The 27,819-nt window shown below is 43.5% G+C and overlaps 1 protein-coding gene across 1 annotated transcript in view; it reads right to left on the reverse strand.

Annotated features, from left to right (window-relative positions):
• Nucleotides 1-551: 551 nt before the first annotated feature.
• The window catches only part of PEPD (peptidase D), a 111,471-nt gene continuing 84,203 nt past the window's right edge, over nucleotides 552-27,819 (reverse strand). Inside the window, exons 10-12 of the mRNA XM_027905610.1 lie at nucleotides 19,289-19,473; nucleotides 8,393-8,584; nucleotides 552-1,230 (exon numbers count right to left, since the gene is read on the reverse strand). Of these exons, the coding sequence (XP_027761411.1) occupies nucleotides 1,081-1,230; nucleotides 8,393-8,584; nucleotides 19,289-19,473 (527 nt within the window). The 3' untranslated portion in view covers nucleotides 552-1,080. The remainder of the gene's footprint in view (nucleotides 1,231-8,392; nucleotides 8,585-19,288; nucleotides 19,474-27,819) is intronic.

Raw genomic sequence — 27,819 nt, forward strand, 5'->3', positions numbered from 1 at the left:
CTGTGCCTTGAAGACTGAGCAGGAGTCTTATGTAGTTACAGCAACTACATTTTATGATGCAAGAAATGCATTTATTGTCCTGCAGATTGATGAATACCTACAGTAAAGAAAGGTTTCTCTGTGTAATTTAAAGTAATTTAAATCTTGCATGAATGGAAAATAATTTTGATCACTATTAATACGCTTGTAATGTATCCAAATAATATTTATATTATTTAATTCTGAACCAGCTAACACTGAACAATTAAAAATAACTCTATCATGCTGCACAGCATATGCTGCTGAATGACCCTGAGCCCTGAAGCAAAGATATTCTCTTCCTGCAATTTCTAAGGGTTGTGAACACCGTAGCAATCTATGTTTTCAAGGAACAAATAGATGGACAAATCTAATAAGCATGGGGCTGTGGGTGAAGGATCACCCACTACCCAGGGCAGAAAACTCCGGCTAGTGAAGGGTCCAAGTTTGCAGAGCACAAACTGGTAGTGGGGTCAGATAAAGAAGCAGGAACTGGAGCAGAAGAGTACAATGATCACAAAGTTGTCAACATAAATGATGCCAAGGTGAATTTTAATAAAAGTTTGATTCTGTTTACTCCATGGATACTGAAATAAGATCTGTAAGAAAAATAGTGCCATTATGTTCACTGAGAACAACTGATTATTTTTCTTCTGGTTTTCACAGTACTTGTGATGAAATTTAAAAAAGGACTTGAGTACTACAATTGCTGACAGCTTTCAGCATTTGGTATTTTAGAGTCTCGATCATCAACATCCAGATTTAATTGCAAGAAAAGTCTGAGTTGAGATGTGACAGAAGTACAAGCCCCACTGATAATGCAGCAGGGTTATTTAGGTGGCACTTGGTCATGTAAACTGCCGACTGCAAGCAGCAGCAGTGGAGTTACCTGGTATCAAGTGCTGAAGCCTTCTGCCTTGGATTTTAGTGAACGAATTATTCCAGGTAATTGCCTGCCTGCCTCTCTTGCTATTAAGAATTGGATTGACTTTATTTTCTACGCTGCAGCATCGAATCAGAACGATGACTGATTAGTCGAGGCAGTAAGGATCATTCCGGAGTTCACTGCTTTGGGCTGGAGAGGCAGTCAAACGACTTGGCACTGCCTTGGCCTTCAGCCATGAAAGCCTCTATTTCCTCCACAGTACGTGGGACACACGTGAGCAGCTCCATTCCAGTGGCTGTCACCGCGATGTCGTCCTCGATGCGGACCTGTCACAGAGAGCACACGGTTACGGGGCAGTCCAGCTGGGGTGAGAGGCTGTGCAGGCTCCAACACCGGCCCCTGCCACCCTCCTGGGGTCACACAGGCTTGGGGGTGACCCCTCAGGTGTCTCAGGCGGTGCCTCTGGGCACAGCAGGGACAGGCTGAGCCAGATGCTGCAACAGGGGGCTGCAACGTGGGGCCAATAAATCTCAAATCCCTGACATCAGGAGCAGTAAAAGGAACATTCTCCCCTGGATTTGCCTCCAGCATTGCTAGCACGTGGCTTGCTAAGGACTGCGCCTCCTGATGCCCACAGTGCCTGTTCTCAAAGCTGTCCTGTTCTGCGCTGCAGGCAGCTTCTCTTTGCACTTAAACATTTCTGTAAACTCAATAAATTTCCAAAGAAGGGACTGCAATATGAAATAGCTTGTAGCTGATATTCCAAACATCGAATTTTGAGCTGATGAGAAAGTCCTAAGCAGGTCAGACATTCCTTTTAAAATACAACCACTACATTTCAACTCATGGAAGGAAAAAGCAGATCCTCTCAGTTTTCCAGCTCTTGTTCTTGTTCTGAAAAGCGTGCTCCATTTCTGTTTGACTCTAATCTCTTCTTACCAGTAAATGTGCCTACACAGTCATTCCCGTTATCTTATCAGAAAAATGTTGCTAAGTCCCTAAGCTGCAATAAAAGCAATTTTAGTAAGGTGTAAATCCAAGAGAACACAAACCCGGGGTACTCCCACCTTACAGTTGCTTTAATTGTTTCTGACCTCTTGACATTTTCAACTAAAAATAAAGCTGGTTAACATTTGTACTTCTGATTGCAAAATAATCCGTTTGTTCAAACAGAGTGAGTCATCCAGTCCTTATTAAACTGTTTAATGATGTCTTTGCCAGATTATTGCTTTTACTTGGTATCAAGTTAAGTGTATTATAAAGCAGAATTAAATAAACGAACTCCATTGAGTTCACACATTTGCTTTGGACAGCTGACTCTGCCTACACAGAGAGCACCGCCAGCTTAACAAACCTTCCCTTGCTTTAGCTGAAATTTCCCAGTGTGTCTGCTACAGAGACACATCAGCCACAGCTCATCTGCTTAACCAGTAAAATTAGCGAAAAAAAAAGTTAAAAATATAGTTTGTGCTTTTCAGCTCAACATTTCATGCCTTCACTGATACCTCGACACTCTTTGGGAGGGATGGACTGACTTGAAAGCAGAGCAGATGAAAGCCTGACAGTGATGGCGAAGAACAAGTGGGACAAGGTGTCAGTCCATGCTGTACCGTATCTAGACCACAAGAGAAAATCAGGATGGAGAAGGGAGCTGGAAAATAAAGTGATGAAAGAGACCAGGGAAAGGAAGGCACAGTGAGGATCGACAAAGAATGGACAATTATTCCATTGGGGCTGGAATGATGGGGAGAGATGGGGCTGGCTAAGGAGTCCAGGAAGGGAGATCCTGGGGGAGATGAGAAGTGAGACATCCTGAATGAGGAGAGCACACAGGGGGCTGGAGCTGCCAAAGGTGGGGAACTGAGAGTGACCAAATGGGGGAGGGTGAGTGCCACACCAGCCTGCTCACCACCAGCAACTCCAGATGGCCTTTGGGACGTAGATGGAGGTACATAGAGCCACTGGTCCCACACGGCCTTACCCATTCACTTGTAGGAACACACCAGCTCTTTCTCAGGATCTAACCCTTCCTCTACTGAGAATGAATCTCACCTGAAATAGGTGATTGCCACAACAGAGAAGACAAGTTTCCCACTCTCAGTGCAACTTTTCCTTTGCCTAAAAGCAGCCTGACTGCAGAGGAACGCAGGCTCTCAAGGAGAAGGAAATGGTTTAGCTTTCTCTTTTCCCCCACACCCTCCATGCTTCACCCTGAGCTTAAACTCAGCAGCAGCAAGAAGCAGCTTCAGAGGACCTGCAAAACCTTCCCTACAGGAGAGCCCATCATTTGATCTTGTCTTCTGTCCAAATGGACAAAAGATGCCGGATCTGCCTGGCAAGGCTCGCCGGCTTGGGACTGCCTTTCCCAGTGGGGACAGTGATTGTGAAACTTGCTCTCAGAGCTGTCCCTTTTTGCAGGCTCTTTGTTCATCAGTGCTGCTTGTTTCAGGGCTACAGAGTGGTTTGGAATCAGGCACAGCCTGAAGGAAAGCAAACTGAAGTGTGATGTTTGCTGCACCCCCAGCTTTCAGGGCATCCTGCAAACACCCCAGTGGAGGTTTTGCTTTTTTGGTGTGAAATGGCACACTTCAAAAAAAGCACTCCTGCAAAGATGCAGTGGCTAGGAACACCAGGACCGTCCCTAAAATGCCTTTTTTTTTAATCAAGGCTAGTGGCATGATATGTCTAGATAGACCTGATTGCACAACTGCCCAACACCAGCAACAGGCCATCATGTGGCTCGACTCAATGGTCCCAACTGTGTCCCAAAGCAGGGCTGTGTGGGCACAGCCAAGGACAGCACAGGAGTTAAATGGCTGCTGTCAGCTCTGAACGCAGCCTCGCACTTTGTCCTGACTTACTAATACAGTCATGCTCCCCAGGGCCTCCTGGGTTACCTTCCAAGGGAAGGGGAGTTGTAGAACTCATTAATTTCTTTTGGATGACGATATATATAAAAGACTTTTGAGAATCAAGAAACGATTTTGGCCAATTAAATAGTCCAGATTAGCATGATGACAGATCCCAGATGTCAAAAAAGGCAACTGGCGAAATGTCTCCTTTTTTTTTAAATCTATTGAGCATTTGTTTGATTATGGGTGTAGAAAGCAGCAATACTATCACTGCAGGACTTTAGGATGGGACACTGGCCTGGAAAGTGATGCCAGGACATGGCCACACGTGGTGCCACACAAAGGGAACTAACACACGTGCCCCAAGTGCTTGTTCCTACAGCTGGTGTCCTACAGAGGCACACGAGTGTGGCCAAGGGGACTTGCTTTGACTCGGCCATCGACTTGCCAATCATTTTTAACAGAGCAAACCCGCAGAGTTTGACTTCTGTATCACAGAGGGACTGGTTGGGAAACAGAGCTGCCCTCACATCAAGCCCAGGGACAGGCAGTCACACACGTGGTGGCACCAAGATGTTTTCTGTAGAGGCCAACAGGCTCTGTGCTGCACAATGACTCTTTCTCACCCCATGCTGCTCGTCTTCCTGCCACAAGCAAATCTTATTCACAAGTAAATCCTCAAGCAAGTCAGGAGAACATTTATTTCAAATGTTCACATAGGAACATTTTATAGAAGTGGATCAATTGTTGGTAGGGTGAGGCCACGTATTTTATCAGATCGACTGATATAGCTGTGAAAAAAAAAAGCTTCAGGTGCCCAGCCCCTTCATCCAGGCTCAAAAAGAAGCAATCAACTACTGGTTAGGAAGAACTGCTCTTACCTTAAATTAATTATATTAATTCGACAACTTCAGAGAAAATGGTTATAGAAGGTTTGTAAGCAACTAGTAGCAGTTTTTGGGTTGCCTGCACCTATCAGTTCCCTTAAAGAGCTTTAAAGAAAGCCAAATATCTCCATTGTGACAACTGCTTTCCTAGGAAAACTCTGGAAGAAATGCTGTGTAGCACTACTACTGCTACATAATATGTAATGCTAAAAAGCAGATGAGCATATTATTCTTGCCTAGTAAACTATTTCATTTCACCATACACTTTCACCATAAACCCAGAAACAGATCTTAACCTGCTGAAAAATAAAAATCAGGACAGAGACAACTACATGGCTCTCTGAAACAAAAGCAGAAGCAGCTAAATATCCTGCTTTTTATTTGGTTTAACATTTGTTCTGAGTAAGGGAAGTACTATTGTTTTGGAAAATACTGTAATATTAGCAGATCTTCAAGTTCCTGGGCTTTGTAAATCTGTTTAAGTTTTAAATGAGAAGAATCTACAAACAGAAGAAAGTAATATCTATTTGACATTTATCTGTCTTTCAGTATTTTCCCAGAGTCACTTAGGGCTTTCACATATTAAGTCTAGTGCTAGCTCTACAAATCCTAAGGAAAAATAAAGCCTGAACAGACACTGAATGTGTAAGGCCAAAAAAAAAAAAAAAAGACTGAATGGTTTCACTGTGTCTTTGAGAAAACATCATATGAACTGCATGAATCAGTAATCAGCTTAGGAAGAATGGAAATGTCAAACCCTAAAGGGCAGCATTTGCAGTCGGTATTTCCCCTTCCCCGAGGATTCAGCTGCTTTTCCCGAGCAGGCTGTACAATCCCAGGCACATCCCTGTGAGTGCACAGCCTGTTCTCTGAGGAGCCCAGGCAGACAGAGGTGCCCTGGGACAGGGCAGGCAGCCCTTCCCCAGAGAACGGATCACCTCAAGGACGGAGCTCAAGCGAAGAGTTTGGGGCTGCAGACAGGGCGGCATCCCCAGCACACCTGCTCTCCTGCCCCCAGAGGGATCTGCTTGTTTGGTAAAAGCCCAAGTCACGAGGTCCCCAAGCAGCAGGGACAGCCACAGAGGCTGTGTCTGTGCTGGAGGGATGAGGAGGGTGGCCCTGTCCCACGTGTGCAGAGCAGCAGAGGGAACCTCTCGCCGTCCCTCGCTCTTCCCTGCTCCTGCAGCTTTGACAGTCTCTTCGTGGCTGACACCAGGCAGCACGAACTACAATAAATGGCTACAGGCTGGTCCTTTTGGGCACGGCACAAGAATTTGGCTTCTCAATGCAGAGACTTGTCAGAGTCAAGAAAATTATCCGAAGCCCAAAAAAGACACGAATTCAAGGTGAATTAATTAAAATCCACCGTGTGGACAGTCTTACTCAGAATTACAGTGGTGTTACTTTGGTGAATGTAAGTTCATTTTTGAAGTGAATTAAACTAAACCAAATTAAGAACATTTTAATTAGTGCTAAGCTTTGTAGAGGGAAATGGACTACTTATTTCCTTTTGTAGAATGTATTTTTTTTAAAACTTGAAGGAAGGTTGGACTGGCTGTAGTGAGCTCTTTAGCTAGAACTGACACCAATACTAACCCCTGTACCATTAATATTTCTCAGTAAAAACACTGGGCTCCACAAGATCTTTTTTAATCCCATAGAAAGCAAGCTTTCTGGCATGCTCTTGAGAGAAAGATTCATTCCCTCTGGATAACCTAGAGTGGAACAGCATGTAGATAACTAAGCATGCTACACAGCACAAACTGCATCTTCTATTTATGCAGAATCAAATCAGAATTGTAAAGATGGAAAAATTTATTTTGATTGCAATATAATTCAGCTTTTTTGTAGCATTCAGAAATATTCAGATGTACTTCAGTCTCAGATTTTATTTTCATTCTTCTCCTGGACAAAATCAAGTGACAACATCTGGCTCAGGGTACGTGTGTGTTATTATTTTTTTCTCTCTAAGTAAAATGTATTGTTCACAGGGGGATTGGAGATTTAGATTTTTGCTCAATCGTTTTTGGGCAGCTCCCCCTTTTAGCAAAGTTCGTTGGCTAGTGCTCCTTACAAGTCATCATTACAGGAAGCTAGGCAAAAAACAGGGGAGAAAGTTAGGCTTTGCTTGAAATCTCTGGAACAAAAGTGCCTGATCCAGCAATTTATGAGCAAAGTAGAGATCCTGTGCTGTTACTCCTATTCCTTGCAACCACAGGCAGCAGGTGAGCCACGGGCACACCTCGAGCTGCAGTGGGCATTCCCAGCAAGTCGGGGAAAAACATAAGCTTTGCTGAGCAATTCCACAGAAAACTCACCAGAAATCAATTCAACTGCCAAAAAATTGCCATTTACAAGGAAAGCAAAGACAGTTAAACCTGCTTGCATTATGGTGTCAACCTACACAAGCAGAGTGCAGCGTTCCTTTAAAACACACTTCGGTGTGAGGTGCTGTACAGAAAGTGCTCACAGTCAGAAAATGCAGAGTCAGCTGCCTTTCCTCCACCAGTGTCTCAGCTGGCTGGCTGGCAAGTCGTGATAAAGAAACAACACAGAGACAGACACTGTCCCAGAGCTCAGCAGCGAGTGAAGCATCAGCAAGGGTGATGTCCCATGCCTCTGGATGAGGCTGCACACCCACCCCAAGTGGCTGCCCAGGAGCCCGCCTGGCTCACACTGCTGGTGGGGGCACACACAGCTCTGCTGTCAGGGCTGGTGGCTCAAAGGCAGCACAGACCAAAGTGCTGCAGCAATTACCCTCTCACGGCTGGGGTACAGTGATAAATTAGTCAATGGCAGCAGCAGACAATTCCTAATGAGTGACTTTTCATACCAGAAAATCACCGCTGCTGCCAGTGATTGTTAGCTGCGTTGAGACTGAGCAGAAGAGCCATGAGGAGGACGGGGCATGGCAGCTGCCTGCTCTATCTCCTCTGTGCAGGAACACAGAAGCCTGGAGACCAATGTGGCACCGTTCAAAGGCTTGCCCTGCTGAAATAAAAACCCACTGGAAGCCACTGCAACTTCTGAGCGCTCTGTGAGGGCGGTGGCTTTGAATGGGATATGCGCCCTGGAGAGCGAGGACAAACAAGGCCTCTCTGCTTGCCCAGCAGCTGGGAATGGTCACCCAGATCACCTCTACCTCCCGAGCTGGCCAATCTTCCTGCACACACGCTGCTGCCTGAGCTGTCACCCTGAGCACGGGTGCTTGGGAAGACCATCAGCCGTTCTTTTGGAAAATAGGGGAAGGCTTTACGGGCACAGGTTTCATGCCTTTCTGTCAAATCCAGTCAGAGCAATTATTGCTGATTTTACCTGCTGCCTCCCCAGCTTGAACAGCATCGAGCTCTTCTGCCTCGGAAGGAAGCACTGGACTGTGCTGCTGTCAAGGAAGCCAACTCTGGGCTGCAGATCTCAGTCTTGTATTTCATAAGATCCACGTTTCACACATTAGACAGAACACCCACCTGGCACTGTATAGTGCTGACAGAGGGTATTTCAGTCAGCTGGCAAATAGGGGTCTATTGTTAATCAAACATCACTAGTACAAAATCGCATTTAAAAATCAGAGTTAAAAAAGCCCAGTTTGTCTGCAGGGTGAAATGGTCCAAATGACTCAAGGTGCTGCTTCAGGAGCAGTCCTCATGTGCAAGACGTTACAACTTCCAAAAGACTTCTCCTCAAGTAGGTAGTGAGGGCAAACAGAGAGAAAGCCAGTTAATAAAAGCCCCCGGTTGAGGGTTACTCACCCCGCCGAACCCCCTGAAGCGCCGCAGGACGTCGTTGTTGATGAAGCAGGACTGCGCAGGGTCGCGGAGGGCCTGGTCCAGGAGGTGGTCGATGAAGTAGATGCCCGGCTCGACGGTGAGCACCATGCCCTGCTCCAGGCTCCGCGCCGTGCGCAGGCTCCGCAGCCCCGGCAGGTCGATGCGCTCCACGCCCTGCACGAGAGACACGGGGGCTGGCACACAGGACAGCGAGCCACGGGTGGCCTCGTGCCAGGTGTCAAGCCCTCCTGTGCTGACCACCCCGTAAGACACACAGAATACCAGAAATAATCACAAAGGACTGAAACTGAGCTATGCCATCACCTCCCTCCTATCAGTCCTCGTGCAGCTTTCACCCAGAGCAATCACCAGCTTTCAACTCAACACCCAAACTGCTTTTTGCACCACAGAAATCCTGGGTTTTGACATGGTACTGTTGCTCTCTACCTTGGGGGAAATACTGCACTGCAAAATAAAAATAATTACTTGCACTACTCCTTTCTCTGCCCTCCCTTGCAGAGTACGGTATTTTAAGTGACATGCAGATCTTGAAATGCCCCTGCCACGTCATGGCTGAAATAGCTGAACTATGCAGCAGAGAAGAATTTCTCCAAGGATATGCAAATACTTATTCTCACCGAACATTATTAAAATTACACATTTATGATCTTGATTCAGGAGCAATGAGTCTACACATGACCTCATAAAAGCAGCCCATTTAAAACTAAACTTTTGTCAGATTCAGACTTTCAGGCAACATGGTGCTGATTGGTATTATTAAAAGCTAAGTCAAAACAAGCCCTGACTAGCAAAACATTCTCTTCTTCCCAAAAGCTGGTAAAGTAAAATGATATATGAGGACGTGCTTAGTCAAGGAATTAGAAACACTGCAAAGACTAGTTAAGGATATTAATTTTCTTCCCTCAAATGTGCCAGGTATTGCAACATCGGAATAAATATATCTCGGTCCCACTAGCTTTTTGAAAATTCTTTGCAACTGTAGCAAAATTTCACCAACAAAATATCACGATGACCCGTAAACAGCTCTGGGCCCACCAGCTTGCAAACATGCACACACCCCCTCTGCTCATGAAACCTTTTCTGCTTTGGCCAGCGAGCCAGAGAGACCACGGCGTTATTTATCCGGTCTCCATGCAGCCTTCCCAAATCTTGCTTCTGGTCCAAGCCAGGGTAATTTTCCTCGTGGGCAGGAGGGGCGGCTGCTGTCAGCATCTCTAGGAGCGTGACTGGTATCACGAGGATGAAACATCCCCTTCCTCCCAGACACAGTGCCCTGCCCAGCGCTGCCCTCGGTGCCGGGGCCACGCCAGTGCAGGGGCACAGGGGGTGGCCACAGCACACCCAGCAGATTGCCCGTGTTTTCATCTTACTGAATCATTCCCTCTTCAGAGCGGGCACAGCCCTGCAGCTCTGTTTGCTCTTGAGTTACACTTTCAGTTCAGAGAAAGCCCATTTCACAGGCACGCTGCTTGCAACAGCCCCTCAGCAGCGCTGGCTTTATCCTTGCTGGTCACCCAAGCAATGCTGGGGTGGTCTTCTTCCCTTTGCAGAGCTTTTTCTGTTCCAATGCACAGCATCTCACGGCAGCCAAGATTTTTCAGAGCTAACCAGCCTGGACATCTGGAGGCAGGTTTGCCCATTTTCACTGTGTATTCAGTATGTTTTATGTCATATGTTTGATTTGGACTTTGCAGAGCACTGCTTTACATTAAAAGAAGAAAACACAATTTTGTTTTACTGAGCCCAGGAAACCAGAATGCTCTGATATTAAGCAAGGCATTTTGCATTTATATTCTTATCAAAACCCCCAGAAAATCAATATATTTCTAAACTTGAAACAATAACTACACTGAAATGGAGCCATTTTTCTCTCTGCTGCTGCCCCATGGGGTTTGGCATTTCACACATTCATTGTAATGCGTAAAGGAAATGAGGGCATCCAATCTTGTGGATTAATCTCTCCATGAGCTGTAAACAATTAGATTAGTGTCTGGACCTTTTGGTGTCTTGCCAGCTATCTATCGGCTGCTTTACAACAAAAAACCCATATTTGGCTTTTAAAGTCCACTTCTCCTCAATTCTACTTGTAAATGCCTTTTCCAAGGCAGTCAATCCAAGACAGATGCTCGAGAGATGAATGCGCAGCGAGGAAAACAATGGCAAACATCCTCTGAAGGCAGCCCTGGCACAGCCTCCACATTTTTTTGCCTCTTCTTAAAAGAAATGATGTTTAACACCAGGTGTGTCAATCAAGCCTCAATGCCCACTTCAGCCATTAAAGCATCACATAGACACTTTGTCTAGACTGCTCCCACTCTGATCCTGCTGTTAGTCTGCCCTCCAAGAAGCCAACAGCACATCCACAACTCAGCAGCAAGCCCCAGACTCACATCGGAAATGTCCCCCAGCACTGCAGGCTCCCCAGGCTGTTACCAACACAGGGAGGGTCCCCAAGGCACCTCAACACTGCTGCTCACCCAAGAGTAAAGTTTTAACTTCTCTGGAAGGAATTCATGAACTCTATTTGTTATTCCCCCCATCCTGTCTCAACTCTGGGTGGTGTTGGCACTTGAGTTCATCTCCAGGTCTTTGGATTTTGCATGTACTGAAGCAGCTACATCTCTGCCATGAAAGCATCTCTAGCGGGCCTTCAGAGAAAGGGTAACACTGCTCAGCTTTGCAAAGCTGAAGAGCAAGCAGGGCACCAGAGGGTGGGCTTGTGGCAAGGAGGACCTACAGTCCCTTTTAACAGAGGATAGCAAGGTGTTCACCAAGAGATGTGGGGCAGGAATGAAGAGAGACACAGGTGGTGGCTGTGGATGTCCGTGGCCACTCACACTGAGCAGGGGACAGCCCCAGTGCGATTTGCTGCGAGGTTGAAGGGCAAAATGAGCTGGCACAGGGAAGAAGCAGAGCAGGGAAGTGACCAGGCTGGGGAGATGACAAAATCCCTTCTTCTGAGAACAGTGCTGGATTTAAACATACACCAGATTATGGCTTCAGCATCCCGTGTGGCATCTGATCTCTGGGCACTCGTGACCATCCCTGTAGCCACCATGCCCAATCAGGTCCAGGGGCTGACAGTTGTCAGCTCTCAGTTTGCTTCAGTTTAAGAAAAGTAGGACAAATTGAGGATTTTTTTTTTGAAATGACTGAAACACCACGACCCCCAAACAGAAGCTGACAGGTCTGAAGCAGGATCTGCTATTTTCCATCAAGTCAAACTCTACTGGAAGCAAAGATGGGGAAACCTCTCACTGCCATCCATCAGTATGACTCTTCTGCCATTAACGGATTTTCTTCTTCGTGAGGAGGAGACTTCCCCACATTTCTCAGCTAAACAGCACAAACTTTGTTTTCAACAATAACCACGACATTGTTTTGTAGTCAGATGAAACGAAGAGTAAAAATGTGGGTGCTGGTGCAGCAACTCTGTGGGTATCTGTTTCTGTTTCCATAATATCCTGGAGGCCTGGCCATGGAGCAGGACTTTGTTGCACTCAGTGCTGCACAACATGAAAGCACAAACTGATAATCTGCTCCCCCCAAAAAGTATAGAGAATAGTCTAGAAAATATTAATGCCTAGGCATCTGAAAAGGTACTCCCAGCTATATTCTGGGAAAATTACTTTTTGAATAACTTTTTATTCTCCTGTATATTGCAACAACAGACTGCATCTGAAATTGTTTTCTAAGACGGATTTTATTTGGAGGTACTGCTCACATTTTAAAATTGAGACACTCCTCCCCCAGTAAGCACAGATGTATGACACTGTCATTTGTGACTGTACTCCTGCCAAGAACATTGGATTCCAATTAATGGTTCATCTAAGGTAACAAAAAACAGCATGTCTAGGCAATAAGGAGTGTCAAGGGAACAAGAGAATTATTATGTAAACTGATTTCATTACTATGTAAGCAAAATAAAAGTTCAAATTAAGTGTAGAGTAATATAAAATATAGATCTATTTTTGGAATAAGCAGGGAATTAGGAAGTATGCAAATCCGCCTACCCCCCAGAAAAATGGCCATGGAAGGCTGGAATTTGCAATATTCCCAGAATATCTCAGTGTAAGGATGAATTATTCCCTATACTCAGTATAAGGATGAACTGCTCCTAAGCAACCTAGTGGTTAGTGGAGGTATCTATTGCTTTTTGCGTGGAAGAACTGCAGTGTGTATCACAATGGATCCTGTTCCACAGACACTGGCTACCAGGCAAAGCCATCAGAGGCAGAGATAGCTCCAGGCTCACCTGAGCTGGTCTGATCTTGGGTTTTTGTCTGGACCAGGACAGAAGAAAACCACAGGTGATGTCCCTGTGCTGGCTGCTCATCACACACAGGGCCATGACACTACCTAGAGGTGCCCAAGCACAGAGATGCAAGGACACCTTTTCCCCCAGAACCAGGGGCTGCAGAGCTCAGCTGGCACCACCCAGCAGTTCCCTCTAGCAATGGCAGCAGCCACAGCCACAGCCACAGCCACAGCCACAGCCACAGCCACAGCCACAGCCACAGCAGGCAACACCAAAGCTACTCATAACTGCAAATACTGACCCACCAAAGCTACTTATAACTGCAAATACTGACCCCCAGGAAAAGACTCAGGTAGAGACACAAACTGGTTTCTGGTAGTTTTTGAGCCTGACAAACAGACTGTGCCTGTTGGAACACATCCAGTACACAGTGAAGTCCCAACCACTTTACCGAGCTAAGTGCAATCAAGTATTTCAATTAATCAGCACACTAAGATTACACTTAGATAATATGAAATGAAACACCGAAGTGAAATCTCAGCTCTTTCACTCCTCCCTATTCTCCCACTGCACATACCCAACTTCTAATTAGCTGATTTACTGCAAAAAGGAACGGAGCTGTGTGCAGCTAATAAAATAAAAGTCCCGAATTCTATTTCACTTGTCTCCTGCTCCCTTCTCTCCAAGCCCTTGTTTCACTTGCTGAGTGTTACTAATGAAGATTAGTTTATTCAATCTATCCTGCTTTTCCCCAGCAGCCTGAGCTGCCTGCAGTCACCTGAAGGAACTGCTGTGACTCCTGCCTTTGAAATCAGCAGCAGGTTCCTGGAGAATACGCCCCAAGCACCACAGTATCACTTGTGGCATTTGCAAGTCAAAGCTTCCACTTCTGCAGGAGAATCTAATTACTAGCTGGAGCTTTTGGGACACAGCTCAAAGTTAATATTGGGGGAATAGAGGGCACACGATGTTTAACTGGCTATTTTACTTGAAACGTTTCCTTCTTTTCCTTGGTATATTATCAGGTTGCCCAATAATTTTCCTGTTATTGCAGGGAATGAGGAAAAGTCACCTGCCACTTATTCGAGGCGCTGCTGCCTGATGATTCAGGTGGAGCTGAATTTCAGTCCATCACTGTGGCTCTGAGCAAAACTTCCCATGTAATTTTTGCTTTCTGATCCTCAGATGTCACCCAGCTCCAGTGATATCATAAGGGAAATAATAAATATTTTTTTCTCTTTTTCTTAAAAGGTAAGCGTAAGGGAAAAAAGCACAGTAAATAGTAAAAATCATCAAGTTGACAACTACAGCACAAATTTGGAGGAGAATATTTAGAGAATTTATAAGAAATGAGATAAAGAATTACTATTTTAGAACAAGACCAATGACAAGCACCATTTGAAATCTAATGGATGGGTTTTCTGTGACACACAGAAAGCATTCAGTGATGATAGTCTTAAATAAAAGGGCTTTTTCTTTTATGATAAATACCAATATTAGCAAATATGGCATAGCAAAAAACCTAAAGTATACCAATGATACCTTACTTTTATATGTAATTGAAAGCAGAACACTGTTGTCTTGTTTTTTCTCTCCTACTGCACCTAGAATGTATTGTTCAAAAACAGACATGCTCCACTATTTTCTGCTAAATTTCCAGAAATATTTGGATAAAAAATATATTTATATAAAAGTTCTGCTAGCACACAAATTCTATTGCAACAAACCTCAAAAAGTCGAAGAAATATAAGCAAGCATCTCCGTCAGAAAAAAAAAAATTAATCAGAACTAATGAAACACAAACCAAGCAACTAAAAACCCCAAGTGCAATGACTCTTCCTCAGCAGAGCAGGGAAACTCTGGTACGACAGGGCATGTCTGCACCTTGGCACTGTCCTCACAGGGAAAAGCTGCTGGGAACTGCTCTCGACTTTTCTGAACACAAGTAAGATGCCACCAGCAGGGTAAGAAGATCTATCTAACTCTGGGAGGGGTTCAAACCTCGCAGAAGAATCCCAGCCCGGGGGAAACTCCCCTGGCTGGTGTTTGACCCAACAGATGACAACGAGCACTATGGATTTCAGTGGTGCCCTGCATGGAAATGATGCAGAATCCAGAGGGTTCCCCCACCTCTCTCCTTCCTGCACGCAGCCTGCCCGGTGGCTCACACCACCCCCTGTCTCTGCTGTGCAAGAATTCAAAGAATCAGAGTGATTCAAGGGGACCCCATGAAGCAGAAGCAGCAGGTTTTTTTTTTTTTCTCCTGATCTTTTCTCAAGGTGTACAATTGCTTGCGAGAACAACACCCAGAGTTAAAATCAGTGAAAGGCCCTTTTTTTCTCTTTGCTCACATAAGTGCCCTCCATGCAGGCTGTTTCATGTTTGTCAGGTCCTGGGTACACTAAAGCAAGGCTTTGCAAGGTTATGGCCAAGTGAAGCAATTTGCATCACTGGGGCCCTACATAACAGCTTTAGGCTTCTTGGTAAATTCACCTCATCCTCTGCTTCTTAAAGGAAAAAAAAACATTAATGCATCATTTGCAATGCTAACCACAAAAAAATGAAATCTTCTGCTTCAGCATAAAGTAGGATACATAAGGAAAATAATTTTTGCCAGAACAAGAAAGGGAACAAGATTATTCCTGTATTCTCTAGTAGGTTTGGTGACCCAAATCCCCAGACAGTCATCTGGGACCTGGGAGCAAGCTTTCTGTTAAAGCCAGACACAGCTTGTGCACCCCTCTGAGCAGCAGAGATGTTCCCCCAGCATGCACAGAAATGGAAGCCCATGGATAACTCCAAAACAAACCTCTAACCCTAATCTGTTGATGCAGAAGAGCAAAGAAGGGATCACCTTTCCCTGAAAATGGAATTAAAAATTTAAACTAAGGTAAATCTTATAATTTAAAAAAAACAAAACAAAACAAAACAAAATGAAACTCTTAATTCACAAGATGCTAAAATCACAGTAGTTATTAACCTAACTTAAATTAACTGGCTTATTATTATAGAAAGTCATCAAATGTACTTAGCATTCTTTAGAGCCTTACAGTCAATTAATATAACATGAAATTGAATCAACTCAAGCATCTAGAGACACAGAACCTAGATTTAAATGAAAACTTCAGCCCCATCTACCCCAGGGTCTGAAAATTTGGGATCACCTACCACAGTTTCTCCATTGCAACAGGCACAAACCCTCATTTATATCCCATATTGAATTTACCCAGAAACAACTGAAAGAATGTGAGAAAACCATCTCCACGATTAAATTTTAGAGCTGAAGCTAAGCCCAGTGGGGTTTTCACCCTTTGAAGCTCTGCCTGACTGAGGGCCAGATTTTCTGAAGTGATTAGCACCACTGGGGCTGGGTTTTCAGAACTGCTGGAGCTGCAGTCAGGCCCTCAGAAGAGGGAGATGGATTTTCAAAGGAGCGCTCGGGCGCTCCCTTCCCCTGCGAGGAATTCCACGGCACACGTGGGAGATGGGATTCCCTGAGGAGCCCTGGGCTGCTGAGCACTTCTGACAACCAGGACCTTTACTTACATGTTTCAGTGGGGAAACACTGCTGGCAGTTACACTGTTTTGAACATCTTGTCCTAAAATAAAGAGCTACCAAGACACGTTTATTTCTGGCCAAACCCAATCGTTCTTTATCACAGAAAAAAGACAAAAAAAAAAAAAAAAGAAGGGAAATGTTATATTTTCTAATATCCTAGAGTATGCTCTGCAGAAAATCTGCAAGCATTTTACAGTGTTTGTCAAGGAGGAAGAAAGTGCTTGTTCAGTGCTGCATGTGAAAGCAGCTTACTGGAAAAGATGAAAACTTATTATTGCCAATTTTGAAAAAAGAAATCTTTGGCTACCAATGAATAACTAATCTAAGCTAACAATGTCTGGAAATAGTTTTTTTGGAACACACAAAACTTTGTGACGGATAAAAATTAGGAAATTAACGTTTATTGTATTATTTCAAATGTAACTGTTTACACTTGAGGAAAAAATAATGGAATAATATCCACTTGGAAAGTTCTTATTTTTAAAAAATCCTTTGTAATACTCCCAGAAACTCCCTCGGCCAAAAGCAAAGAAGTTGCTTTTTAACCAGCTAGAAAAAAAAGAGCATGATACTACAGGCATGGGCTCAGTGTACAATAAACACCAAGATGGCTTTATGGCATTCCTTGTGAAGACCTCACTAGCTGGTAGACATTTAAAACGCATCACAAACCACTCCACAGTGTACTGGATGTCTTCAAAATGCGTTTTCTCATGAGACAACGAGGCCTGGACAACAAACCTTCTCCCTTCTGACACAGACACACCTCACACCCGCATGGAAGGTGCCCGGTGGCTCACGTTTAGATTAATTGTCCCCTGAGCCCCACGGTCCCTCCATGCCCCTAGAAGGCCCTCAGGCCCAGAGGGGTCAGAGAGAAGTGACAGGTCTAACAGAGGTGAAATTAATGCTGCAGAAGCCAGAATTCATAATTTTTCAAACTGAGGTGATGCCACACACCCTGCTCTGTGTGCACGTTTATAGGCAAATACAGAACATTAGCTGTTCCCTCGTGGGCTTTCATATGTGCTTCCTCTGTATTCAAGAAATTTGCTATTTAGGTTTAAATTCTGAAAGTAAATTAGCCATGCAAACGTCCTTACTGTAAGAAATAATTTTAATATTTGCAGGTATGGAATTCTACACAGAGCTCTGGCATTTTTACACACAGTGAGTATGAAACTGGAGAGCCTAATTCATTCGACAAACCAATTCCTACATGCATTTTTATCTGTGACAGGTTGCTCTTTCAAAACTGTGGATTTATCAGTTTGCTTTCAAAAAACCACCCTTAAATTTAATACATCCCAAAATAATGTACCAGATAAATGCCAATTATAAATTTGGTCGTACAAAAATAAGAATTAATTCCAAAAAATGTTTCTATAGCTTCAGTAGTCTACCACACTACTGGAATCTGCTGAGAGATGTAAGGTCTACAGGGTCCACTGCTCTAGACTCACACAACATCAGTTCTAGAAATCTCTCTTGACATTAAGGTACTTGCTCTAACCCTCTAAAAACATGCAGTTTTTAAATAAAAACCAAGCATGGTAACTTTGCACTCTCAGAGTTCTTCTCCCTTGTTCCTAAAATGTAGTTGTCTCTTTACCCTACCAAGTCTTGAGCGTGTGCTCCAGTTGTTTTAGTCCAACAAACTCAGAAAGGTCATTCACAACACAAGTGAAAACAATCTAAGCAAAGGCATGAGACAGCAGGGACCTGAATTTTTAAGTCCATGAGCTCTCCAAGGAATCCCAATCCTTGTGCTTTGCTCAATATCTCTATTTGTACAGGAAGAATGCACTTAGGAGGGACAGAGGGGTAAATATCCACCATTTATCTGCAAGTGCAGAAACCTCTCAAATCAGAATAGGGCTGCTTTTGATTTTTGTTTCTTCTTATTACATGTAAATTTAGTAGCTGGTGCTAATACATCGTTATCACAATACTGTGTCTCAACAATAATTATATTGTAAACATAATGTGTACCCTCAAGTATTAAATACTGTTTCTCCCCTGCCTGCAAAAGTGAACCAGCAACAGCAGCTGTTCCCCCAACATGAATAAGCTCCAAAATATTTTTAAACCTTACCTATAAAGTTCTTAGTTTCTTTTGCAGCTTCTTGTAAAAGAACAGCTTATGTATGAGAGAAGACAAATGATTCATTTTTGTACTGAATTACTGAAAACCCTTCAACAGCCTCAAATAACCACAACCTAACACACAGAAAATCCTTCTGAAATACTTCTGAAGCTGCTGTAAACTTCCTTTTTTTATTGAAACCTTAAGTTCAAGTCCCTTTAGAGATTTTATTTCTTTAGCTATCATTGCAAACATATTGCCATTAATTGGTTACAGAATTTTACCTATTCTGCTTTCAGATGACCAAGTGAATCACCAAGTTAATTCAAGGGAAAAGGCAGTCATCCCGTGCTTTCTGCAGAAACTCAGAATACAAGAGCTTATGCTTTGACATTTGCAAAGACTGGACAACTTGAGGGATTTTTTTCTTTCTATTCTCATCCCAGTACAATTCATCTACAGCGGTTCCATGCTGACACTGGATATCAAAGTTCAAGACAGGGATATGAGCCAGCTTGTTTCCATGTCACAGAGCCATCAGGATTTGCTGCCCAGGTGCAGCAGGGGCTCTTGCAGCTGTCTCACATCTGGAATGGAGCAAGTGAGTCTTGCTACAGGTCCTGAGATGCTCTGCTACAGGACAGGGTACGCCTGAATGGTACCAGTGACTCACAGAGCAACACCACCACCTATGTAGGAATTGAACAGATTAGGAATGCCCAAAGGGTGGCATCAGTTGACTTCTCCCCATCAATTCAGGTTTTAATGAGCTAATAGATTTCCTCAAAGTAAACTGCATAAAATGCCACATCTGAAAAAAAAGAGACACTTAAATGTGCATCTGCTCCACCCCTGAGAAGATGCAACTGGGTAACCACGCACGCAGAATAAGAAATGCTGATTGAATTGAGAGGGGTTAATCTGCAGGGGAGTTGAGAAGGGACCAACACTAACCTCTGGGTAGCCTCCAACGTCATGCACATCGATTCCAAGGAGATGTCCAAGCCCGTGTGGCATAAATATTGCACCCAGATGAACCTTCACCATGTCATCCACATTGCCTTTCAGAATGCCAATTCTAGTCAGCTCCTCCAGATGGACTCTGTCAGCCAGACGGTGCATATCAGGCCAGGCGACCCCTTGGAGAGCAGAAACCAGCAGCTGAGTTAACTGTTGCTACGAGTTTTTACCAACGGTTTTCAAAAAAAACAGATGTAACACGTGCCCTTTGTTTGTATAAAAAAACAAAGGTGGAAAGAGCGACTACGTTATTAGCACAAAAAGTACTTTGAACAAGACAAAGATATTTTAACTTGCCTGCGAAGTACAGAAAACTACAAACAGGAGAAACAGCAGCACCTTATAATGCAGACCCACATGGAAAATATTAAGACATTGTATCTAAGTGTGTATATACAGATGTAAATGTATCAGTGAGTCTTCTATAAGAATTCTATAGAATGAATTCTATAGAATGCAGTTACTTAAAAGGCAGAGCATAAAGTATTAGTATCCCATTATTTTCAACAGTGATCATACTAATTCAGAACATTAGAGGTGGACAGTGCTCTTCTACGTAGGTTGAAGATTTAAAGCCCACATCTTTCTGGCAAAGACGCTCTCCAGAAATTAATGATTCCCTTGTGTTAATGGGCTGTGTAAAACACAACTCCTCTAATACGTGTACTAAAGCAGCATTACAAAATACTGTTGGTTGACTAGAGACAGAGTGCCAGGATACATTAGATTGCTATTATTTGGTATAGGATACAATTTTGTTTGACAAACTGCTGGGGGGAGGAGGGAGGAAGAAAGCAGCTCTTTTGTTAGTAACACAGTGCTGTCTTAATTAGTTCACCATGGCTTTGAGTCATCATCAACAGAGCAGTTGCAGAGTCAAGACAACTAGGGCTAAGGTACAGTAGAAGAATATTTTCCTTGTTCAATTTTGGCATGATTAAACAAATAAGAAATGAGCAATTTCTAAAGCCAAACCCCCATCAAGTTCCATTTGCTTTAATCCCCTTAAACACGCAGCTCTAGGGTCTTGTGAACACGAATGTCATATCTTAATTACATTAGCACTTTCTGCTGAAAGTACTGAGGCTTCAAAAGCCTGAAATGAAATCATCCTATGGGAGTGCTTAAATAAAACTCAGCTGTCTTTTATGGCCCTGATAGAAAGATCAGAACCAAAGCGGTCAGCACGTGGCTGCTCTGCCCCACACTCTGTCCACGCGGACACCGATGCATCTTCACACTGCCCCGGGCGCTGCCTGGGGCCAGCTCAGTGTGTCCCCACCAGACTGCTCAGGGACCAAACCTTTAGCCTGCTGCCTGCAGGCTCGTGCCTGCCAAGCAAGGCCACAAGGCAGAGGGACAGGCACAATACGCTGCACAACCCCCCGAGTGCTGCCTCCTCACAGAAGCCAACGGTGCCCAAGCGAGTGATGCTCACCCATGAAATGTGTGCAGTCTCCCTGTTCAAAATGTGCTATTTTTGTGGATTCCTACTTTGAAAAAGAATGTAGATTTTTCATTTAGATTTTTCATTTAATAAGAACCAATACAACTATAACCAGTTGTCCTTTGACAACCGCGTTCAACATAACTGTATTTTACAATAACTTATCTTTCTGAACGTTTGATTGCATCGCAATTTTCACCTCCCAAGGTTCACCTCTGTTTCACAGCTCTCTCACGTCGGGCTCCAATCCATCGTATGATAAATTGAAATCATTATAATCTATCACATCAATATCGTGGATATCACACCGGAAGTATCAGTGAATCACAGTTGCTTTCCTATTTATTTTATAGCTGTGAGAATACAGAATTTCTGTGTGTAAGTTCAGCTTCTGCACTTTGCAGTCAACTCTAATTGCTCTAGAAGTCTTTAATCTCCTTTCTGAGGACTCTAGATGTTCTTTTGAGATCTCTCCCATGATATCTTAGCTGAGTATTACTACAAGTCATCTATTTTCATCCCCATAATTGCAAAGCCACATGTAATGTCTGACCCCGGTCAATTAGTTGAAGCCTCATCCTCTCTTGATATAAACGAAGGTCAGAACTCCATGGCTGTAAGACAAAACACAACCATATCCCGGATGCTCTGAGTCAAGTTAAGATGAGGTGCCTGAGAAAGCTGGACATGAGGTGCCTGTTGTTTGCAGCTCAGCTTCCCTCTGCAGCTCTGCTGGTACTGTTGGTCTCAGTCCAAATCCACAGACTCCACTTAAAGAGACAGAGCCACCTTCGTCAAACTTAAGGAAGAGATACAAAAATCAAACTGATCAGAAACAAACCCACCAAAACCGCATATCCATTTGTCTGCAGATGTTTAACAGAGCAAATGAGTGATGCTACTGCCCTAACTGAAAAGACTGCCATGGCCGTAAATCCTGAATATTTCTGGGCACTGAATAAATCCATTCCTTCTTCCCTCGCCTTTACCTCTTTCTTTTTTGCTCACTGACATAAAGTGTAACTATCTCCCCTCCCCTCCTCCTGCCCAGAGCTGTGCATTCCCCATCTGTCTTGGCTTTTATATCTTATCTGTTCCACTAGAGACCGAGGACAACAAAAAGCTCTACTGTGAAATAAATAACGAGGCTGGATGGAATATCTGCAGCTTCGGACTCTCTCTTGGAACCAGGGCAGTGCTTCAGACAGAGCCCAGCAAAACAGCTCTGGACCACTCTTCCATCATCCTGCCAGTGCCATCAGTTTTGCTGGAGATGGGGAGCACGTCAGCTCCAGCACTGTCCTGCAGGAGTTGCAGATGGCACCAGGGCAGCTCTGGGCAGAGGGAAATTAAACTTCTGCTGGAGGCACCCGCTAAATAACACAAATCTTGGTTTACAAATAAATAGGTGCTCAAATAGTCTTAATTAAAAAGCAAAGTTTAGAGATAGATTGAATTTATATTCCATTGTCTGGCTCCACATTTTGTTCCATTATGACTGTGGTGTGGTAGCATTAGGCCACCCCCCTCCAAGACACTTAACCTACAAGCCCTGTGTAATACACTCATACATACAATTATTTGTGTGCTAAGACAAAACATGAGGACATTTTTGAGCTGCTTAGAGACAGTGAATTATGTGGAGTGACTTTTCTGGTCTTCACTTAAAAAATGGTCATAACCTTGTCTTGTTTGATATGGGAGGATTCCCATCATGGTAGAAATAAACAATAAAGTATAAATAGGCTTTCCCCCCCTTTTTTTTTTTTTTTAAATAGGTAATTTGACAAAGACAGAGGATCTAAATGTGAGTCTTCAAATATTTCCTGTTACCCTTAAAATCTTAAAAACATTAACTTTGTGAAGAGAAAGAACTACTTTACAGTAATAAGGCAATTAGTTAAAAGCATAGAAGAAAATCTACTGAAAACAGGGACCCATCATAATTCCAGATCTCTCAGTCCATTTTATACAAAAACATATGAACATGTTTTATACATTTAATATAAACAGAAATATACAACTCTTAAAAAAGTTATTCTTCTTTTTTAAAAGTTATTTTAATCCTAAAATTGTATTAGTTTTATCTGGCAATGGGAATCTTTATAATACAATGGCTTGTGTAAGCCCAGCTGTCTCTGAGACAGGCTAGCATGTCTGTTTAGTCCACTTTAGGAGCAGAAGTCCTTAAGTTCTGCTAATCTAATTTTCCTTTGTAGAAACTGAACTTCCAATAATTGCAAAATGTGGAGAAAGCAGGAAAAATTAAATACCAGAGTTGATGGCTTGATGAAGCCGATAACTTGATTAGGAAAGCCATGAAGGGAACTTTTTGGTACTCTCCCATGACGTGCAATTCAACAACCTGGACATGCCACAAGGACCTGCAGTGAGAGCGTGTGAGTCCCTCTGTCAGAGGCAGAGACACCCCCGTTCTGCTCATATTTCTGTGCCCACACCCACGTGGGGATGGTTCTAGCACGGTAAAGGAAACAATAATGGAAAAGGTTCTGTGGGGGCAGCCAGGGAACAATCTGCCCAACAGATTGCACACTTGCAGATGTGAAGAAAAACACACCAGCTAAACAATGCTGAATGAACATAACTTTGTACTAAGAATCCTTAATATGTGGGGGCTACTTGACATGCAGGCACTTCAGTTTTTGGTGGTCTGGTGGGGAGCTCTGTGCAAGCTGATGCAGCAGAAGTCAAATACCTTAGCAGCACTCTTGTAGGGAGAAAAGGCAGTTAAAAAACAACTAAAAACCACAACAAAACAACTTCCACACAAGTTACTCTACCATCAGTGATGTGAGTTACTGCAGTAGTTGACTTTTGCAACACCAGCCGGCACTAACATCCCACCACCAATCACTCACTAGGATGTCTTATTCATATACTATTCAGGACTATTATTTTTAAGCTTTGGTGGAGTTTATCATAGTTGCAAGACATGCTTTTTGTGTAAAAACGTTTATGACAGTTGCAGATGTGCTTTTCGTGCAAAAAGGTTATTCCATTATTATCTTTAAGCCACTTTATAAACCAGTTATAGTCCACTGACAGATGAGGTTTAAAAAGCTTGATTGGAGGGTCCTTGGACTTTGACAGCTTGTACCAAAAAGAGTCTGTACTCAGGAAAATCTGCTGATGAGGTGTCTGCTCCCTTCTTAATTCTCTGCCAAATGAGATAGTGGGTGATACAGGTCACTGAGCCAGCCCGTGGCTCACGAGGCTGTGATTCGTTACCTGCCATGCAGCACTGCTTGGGCAAGAGACCAGGGCAAAAAGCACCTTGTGCAGCAACCAAAGCACTCGAGATTCCCTGGGATACACACTGGATGAACGACACAGCACCCACCAGACAGCGGAGATGATGAAACGTAAAAGGTCACGGAAAACGTAAAACCAGGGAGGTTACTCATTTTCAGCTATTTCGTTGGCAAACAGCATAGCAGAGGTTTGCAGCTGTGTGAGGTACCACTGAAAAATGGCCAGCTTAATGCATTAAACTTGCTAAAAGAGGTTTTTTTAGAATTTTTTAGAATGATATCTGATGCTCTTAGATACTACTGAGACAGAAGAGAAGAAGATAAAATAAATATTGTTTTGCTTCCTAAAAATATTTCCTCTCTAACTGTCCGTTTGCCAAACCCACAAAATTTCAGATAAAACACCACGTTTTAGGGACTCAGAAACATCATATAGGGATCTCTGCAATAATCAGCGACTTCTTTGATCATACTATCAATAAAGAAGATTTTTGTTCCCCTCCAATCCCCCAAAAAAGAAAGAAATGCTTCTTGTGAAACCAGAAATCAAAAGCACCTGTATCTTTTAACAAACATACCATAACTTTTTAAGCAGTAGAATTAAAAAGATGAGTTGCTATAACACATCACACTAAAAACTGTTCCTCAGTTGCTGTTAACTTACTGGTATTTTCATTCCAGTGATTATTTTCTGATGTTTTATTAGAAGCCATTAGAGAACATAAAGTAGAAACAGCATACAAAAGTAATTTAAAATTACTGCGTGGTATTTAGTCACTTTGGTCAGAAAGTACTATGAAAAGGCCTAACAGGATTTTTTTGGCCACTACTTAGGGTACTTTGTGGTTGTAATGTGACAATGATTAAACCACAAATGATTTAACAGGGTTTTTTTGTTGTTGTAGGGTGGGGTTTTTTTGCCAGCACAGATGTCACAATCTTACTAAAAAAACGAGTATGGCAAGGTTGTAGTAACTTCTCCCCAAATTGTGCTAAGGTTAAGTTACATTTAATTTCTGAGTGTCCACAGACAAGGGCAAAAGGCCCAATGTCCCCTGGCAGTGCCACTGAAATGCAGACGGAACACACAATCCCAGTCCAGCCAGAGCAACCCACTGGAACAGATTAAAATCTGCCAACTGGCAGTGAGCATATCAGACATAAAACAATAGGTCTTTAAAAATTCCAATCAAACCCAGTTTAAAAAACAAACCAAAACAACATTTAAATACTAAAAGCAATTATTTCTTCCCTCTTCACTTGGGTGCTAGGGAAACATTCATCGTATTTTTGATTTTCATGCTTTCCTTTTGGCCCACAAAATGAAGTATTCAGTAGCTGCTCAGTCTTTGAGCTTGATTTCTTGCAGCACCAAGTAAGGCAAGTCTGCCATGGGGCAAGAAACCCAAATGCTGTGCTCAAACACTGGCACAGTTTGGGCAACGGTGAAGCAGTTCAAAGCTTCGTGTGCTGGGTAGGTAACTACCTGCAGCCTCCTGGGGTCAGCCTTACATGGCTGCATGGATGCCTGATTCAAGGACACAATTTTAGACTGTATTTTTCAGCTGTGGCGTGGCCTCAACTGGCTACCCTATGATGAGGAGAGCCTGTTAACTTCCCCTCTCCCAAAAGGATGGGAATTTGCTGCTCTGTCACACCCATAAATACCCGCAGTTCTGACTGCAGGGATCACCAGACCTGACCCCGCCCTGTGCCTTGAATCCCAGTGCCACAGCTCCAGACCAGGGTGGGCTCCTTCAAAAGCCATCCCTCTATTCCTCAGCGAGACTCAGGACTCCTGGCAGGAGTGAGAGCTACTGAAGGGAAACAGAGACTACTCCCAGACACCTCTGAAACTTGGACCTCTTCTTCAGAAGTCTGAACAGCACTGTGCTATTCAGTTGTACATGACAGTGCACCAGCGTGATGGAACTTTTCAGCAGGAAACCCATCCTGCCCACTATAAACCCTGCATGAGATGAGCTATCACACATCTGAGGCAGCATCAGGATAACAGTCTGCCACATGGAGACATTAGGAAAAGCAATATGAATAGGTGCAGACGTGGAGCAAGAGATTTCTTTCCATGTCTGGATGCAGCCCTGGGATTGAGCTGTGCTGGCAGACACTATGGATTTTACCTATTTGTTCCTTCCACATAGGTGCATGTTGAAAAGAAGAGGAAAAAGATTGGGGGAATGAGGGAAATGCTTGGAGGGAGTGATTGCAGTATGGAAACTTACCAATCTTTGAAGCTCAGAAAAGACTCTGTTTAGATAAGATTCAGGGCAAACAGCATAATCTGTGCCTAGCAGGTTTGCACTCTGACAACTACAGCTGATGCAGCGTCAGGATGGAAGGACTGGTGAACTTTGTACTTCAAGTCAAATTACAATGTATAACAAGCGCATTTTCTGAACGCTGAGCTGGGGGAAAACCAGCGCAAATCAGACCAGATGCAGGCAGCTATTTCCCTCAAAGTCACTGTTAAAAGCAAATCTGTACAATGTTACAATATTAGAATGTGCTACAGTTAGGAAAATAATTATTTTTAAAAAAAAAAAAAAAAGCCTTAAACCAAACCCCATTCACTAGAGAAAGGCTAAAAGCCCTGCAGCTGATTCAGGCTGTGCAAAGATGCCTAAATGCATTCACCTCATGCGAGCCGCACCTCCGAAACAAAAACCTGCACGTTCAGCTGAGCTGGAGAGCTGCAGCTTTGCCCCCAGAACACTGCTCAGAGACATCAACGTGAGAGGGACTTGGGGGCAGAAAGGCCCAAGTGTTCTGAAGGGCCTGTTTTGCTGCCCTTGGAAGTCGCTCAGCGTTATTTTGGGCTCCGCAGCGGTCACTGTATGCAGGGGTCGGCTCCTGCGCTGCCACAGGGGCAGCAGCAGCTCCCAGGAGGTTTGCAGCCAGAAATCCTGCATTTCAACAGATCACTGCTTTCACAGAGGGGCTGCAGGATCTGCTGAATTTGGCGGGATGTGTTGCCTTTTCCTTCACCTCTTGCTCAGGTTCCTGCTGTTCTGGGCACAGTTAGGTTACGTGACCAACAGTGAGGGCTCCAGTAATCAGTGGCACCATTTCTGTTTAGTATCTTGCAAGAATCAAGAATTTCAACTTGATTGTCAGTATTGTCAGTGCATCCTTTAGTACCTTCAGCATTTATACTGACAAAACCAGAATTGACTGACCACAGAAAGCTGTGCTACCTTTGCTGGCTCAATCTTGGAGGGTCTGTATTCAAAGGGAAACTTATTTATGAACGTCAGTGCCAGCAAGAAATACACAGCCAACTCCATTCAATAGAGAAGGGAGGGAGCAGACTACAAATAGCTTTTTAAAACATATATTAACAAGATTTACTTTCCACTCTGTCTTTTAACACAATAACACATTCTGAGCTGCAAGGGGGGGGGATAATACTGCAGTGTCATTCAGCAAGATTTGTGAATATTAAGTACTGGTTACAACATGCCCTGCAAGCATTTTTCTTCAGAGGAATTGGTATAAAATCTTCAACTTCTGTCATTAATGTTTTATTTTTGAGAATAATTGTTTTGCTTCAAATATTACAGCAGATTAATAATGATCGGTAGTGCTTTGCCTAAAATATGACAATCTGAAGGGGAATAATTCATATGGGCATCTTGAAATTATAAAAGCTGTAAAATAGATCGTGCTCTCACAACCTTCCCTGCTGTGCTTTTGTCTAAAATTCCAATTTATAGTCCAGTTTCTTT

Source organism: Empidonax traillii, unplaced genomic scaffold (assembly GCF_003031625.1).
Source record: "Empidonax traillii isolate 1590-97213 ecotype Southwest subspecies unplaced genomic scaffold, ASM303162v1 scaffold1176:size335168, whole genome shotgun sequence".
In the NCBI taxonomy this organism is placed as follows: domain Eukaryota; kingdom Metazoa; phylum Chordata; class Aves; order Passeriformes; family Tyrannidae; genus Empidonax; species Empidonax traillii.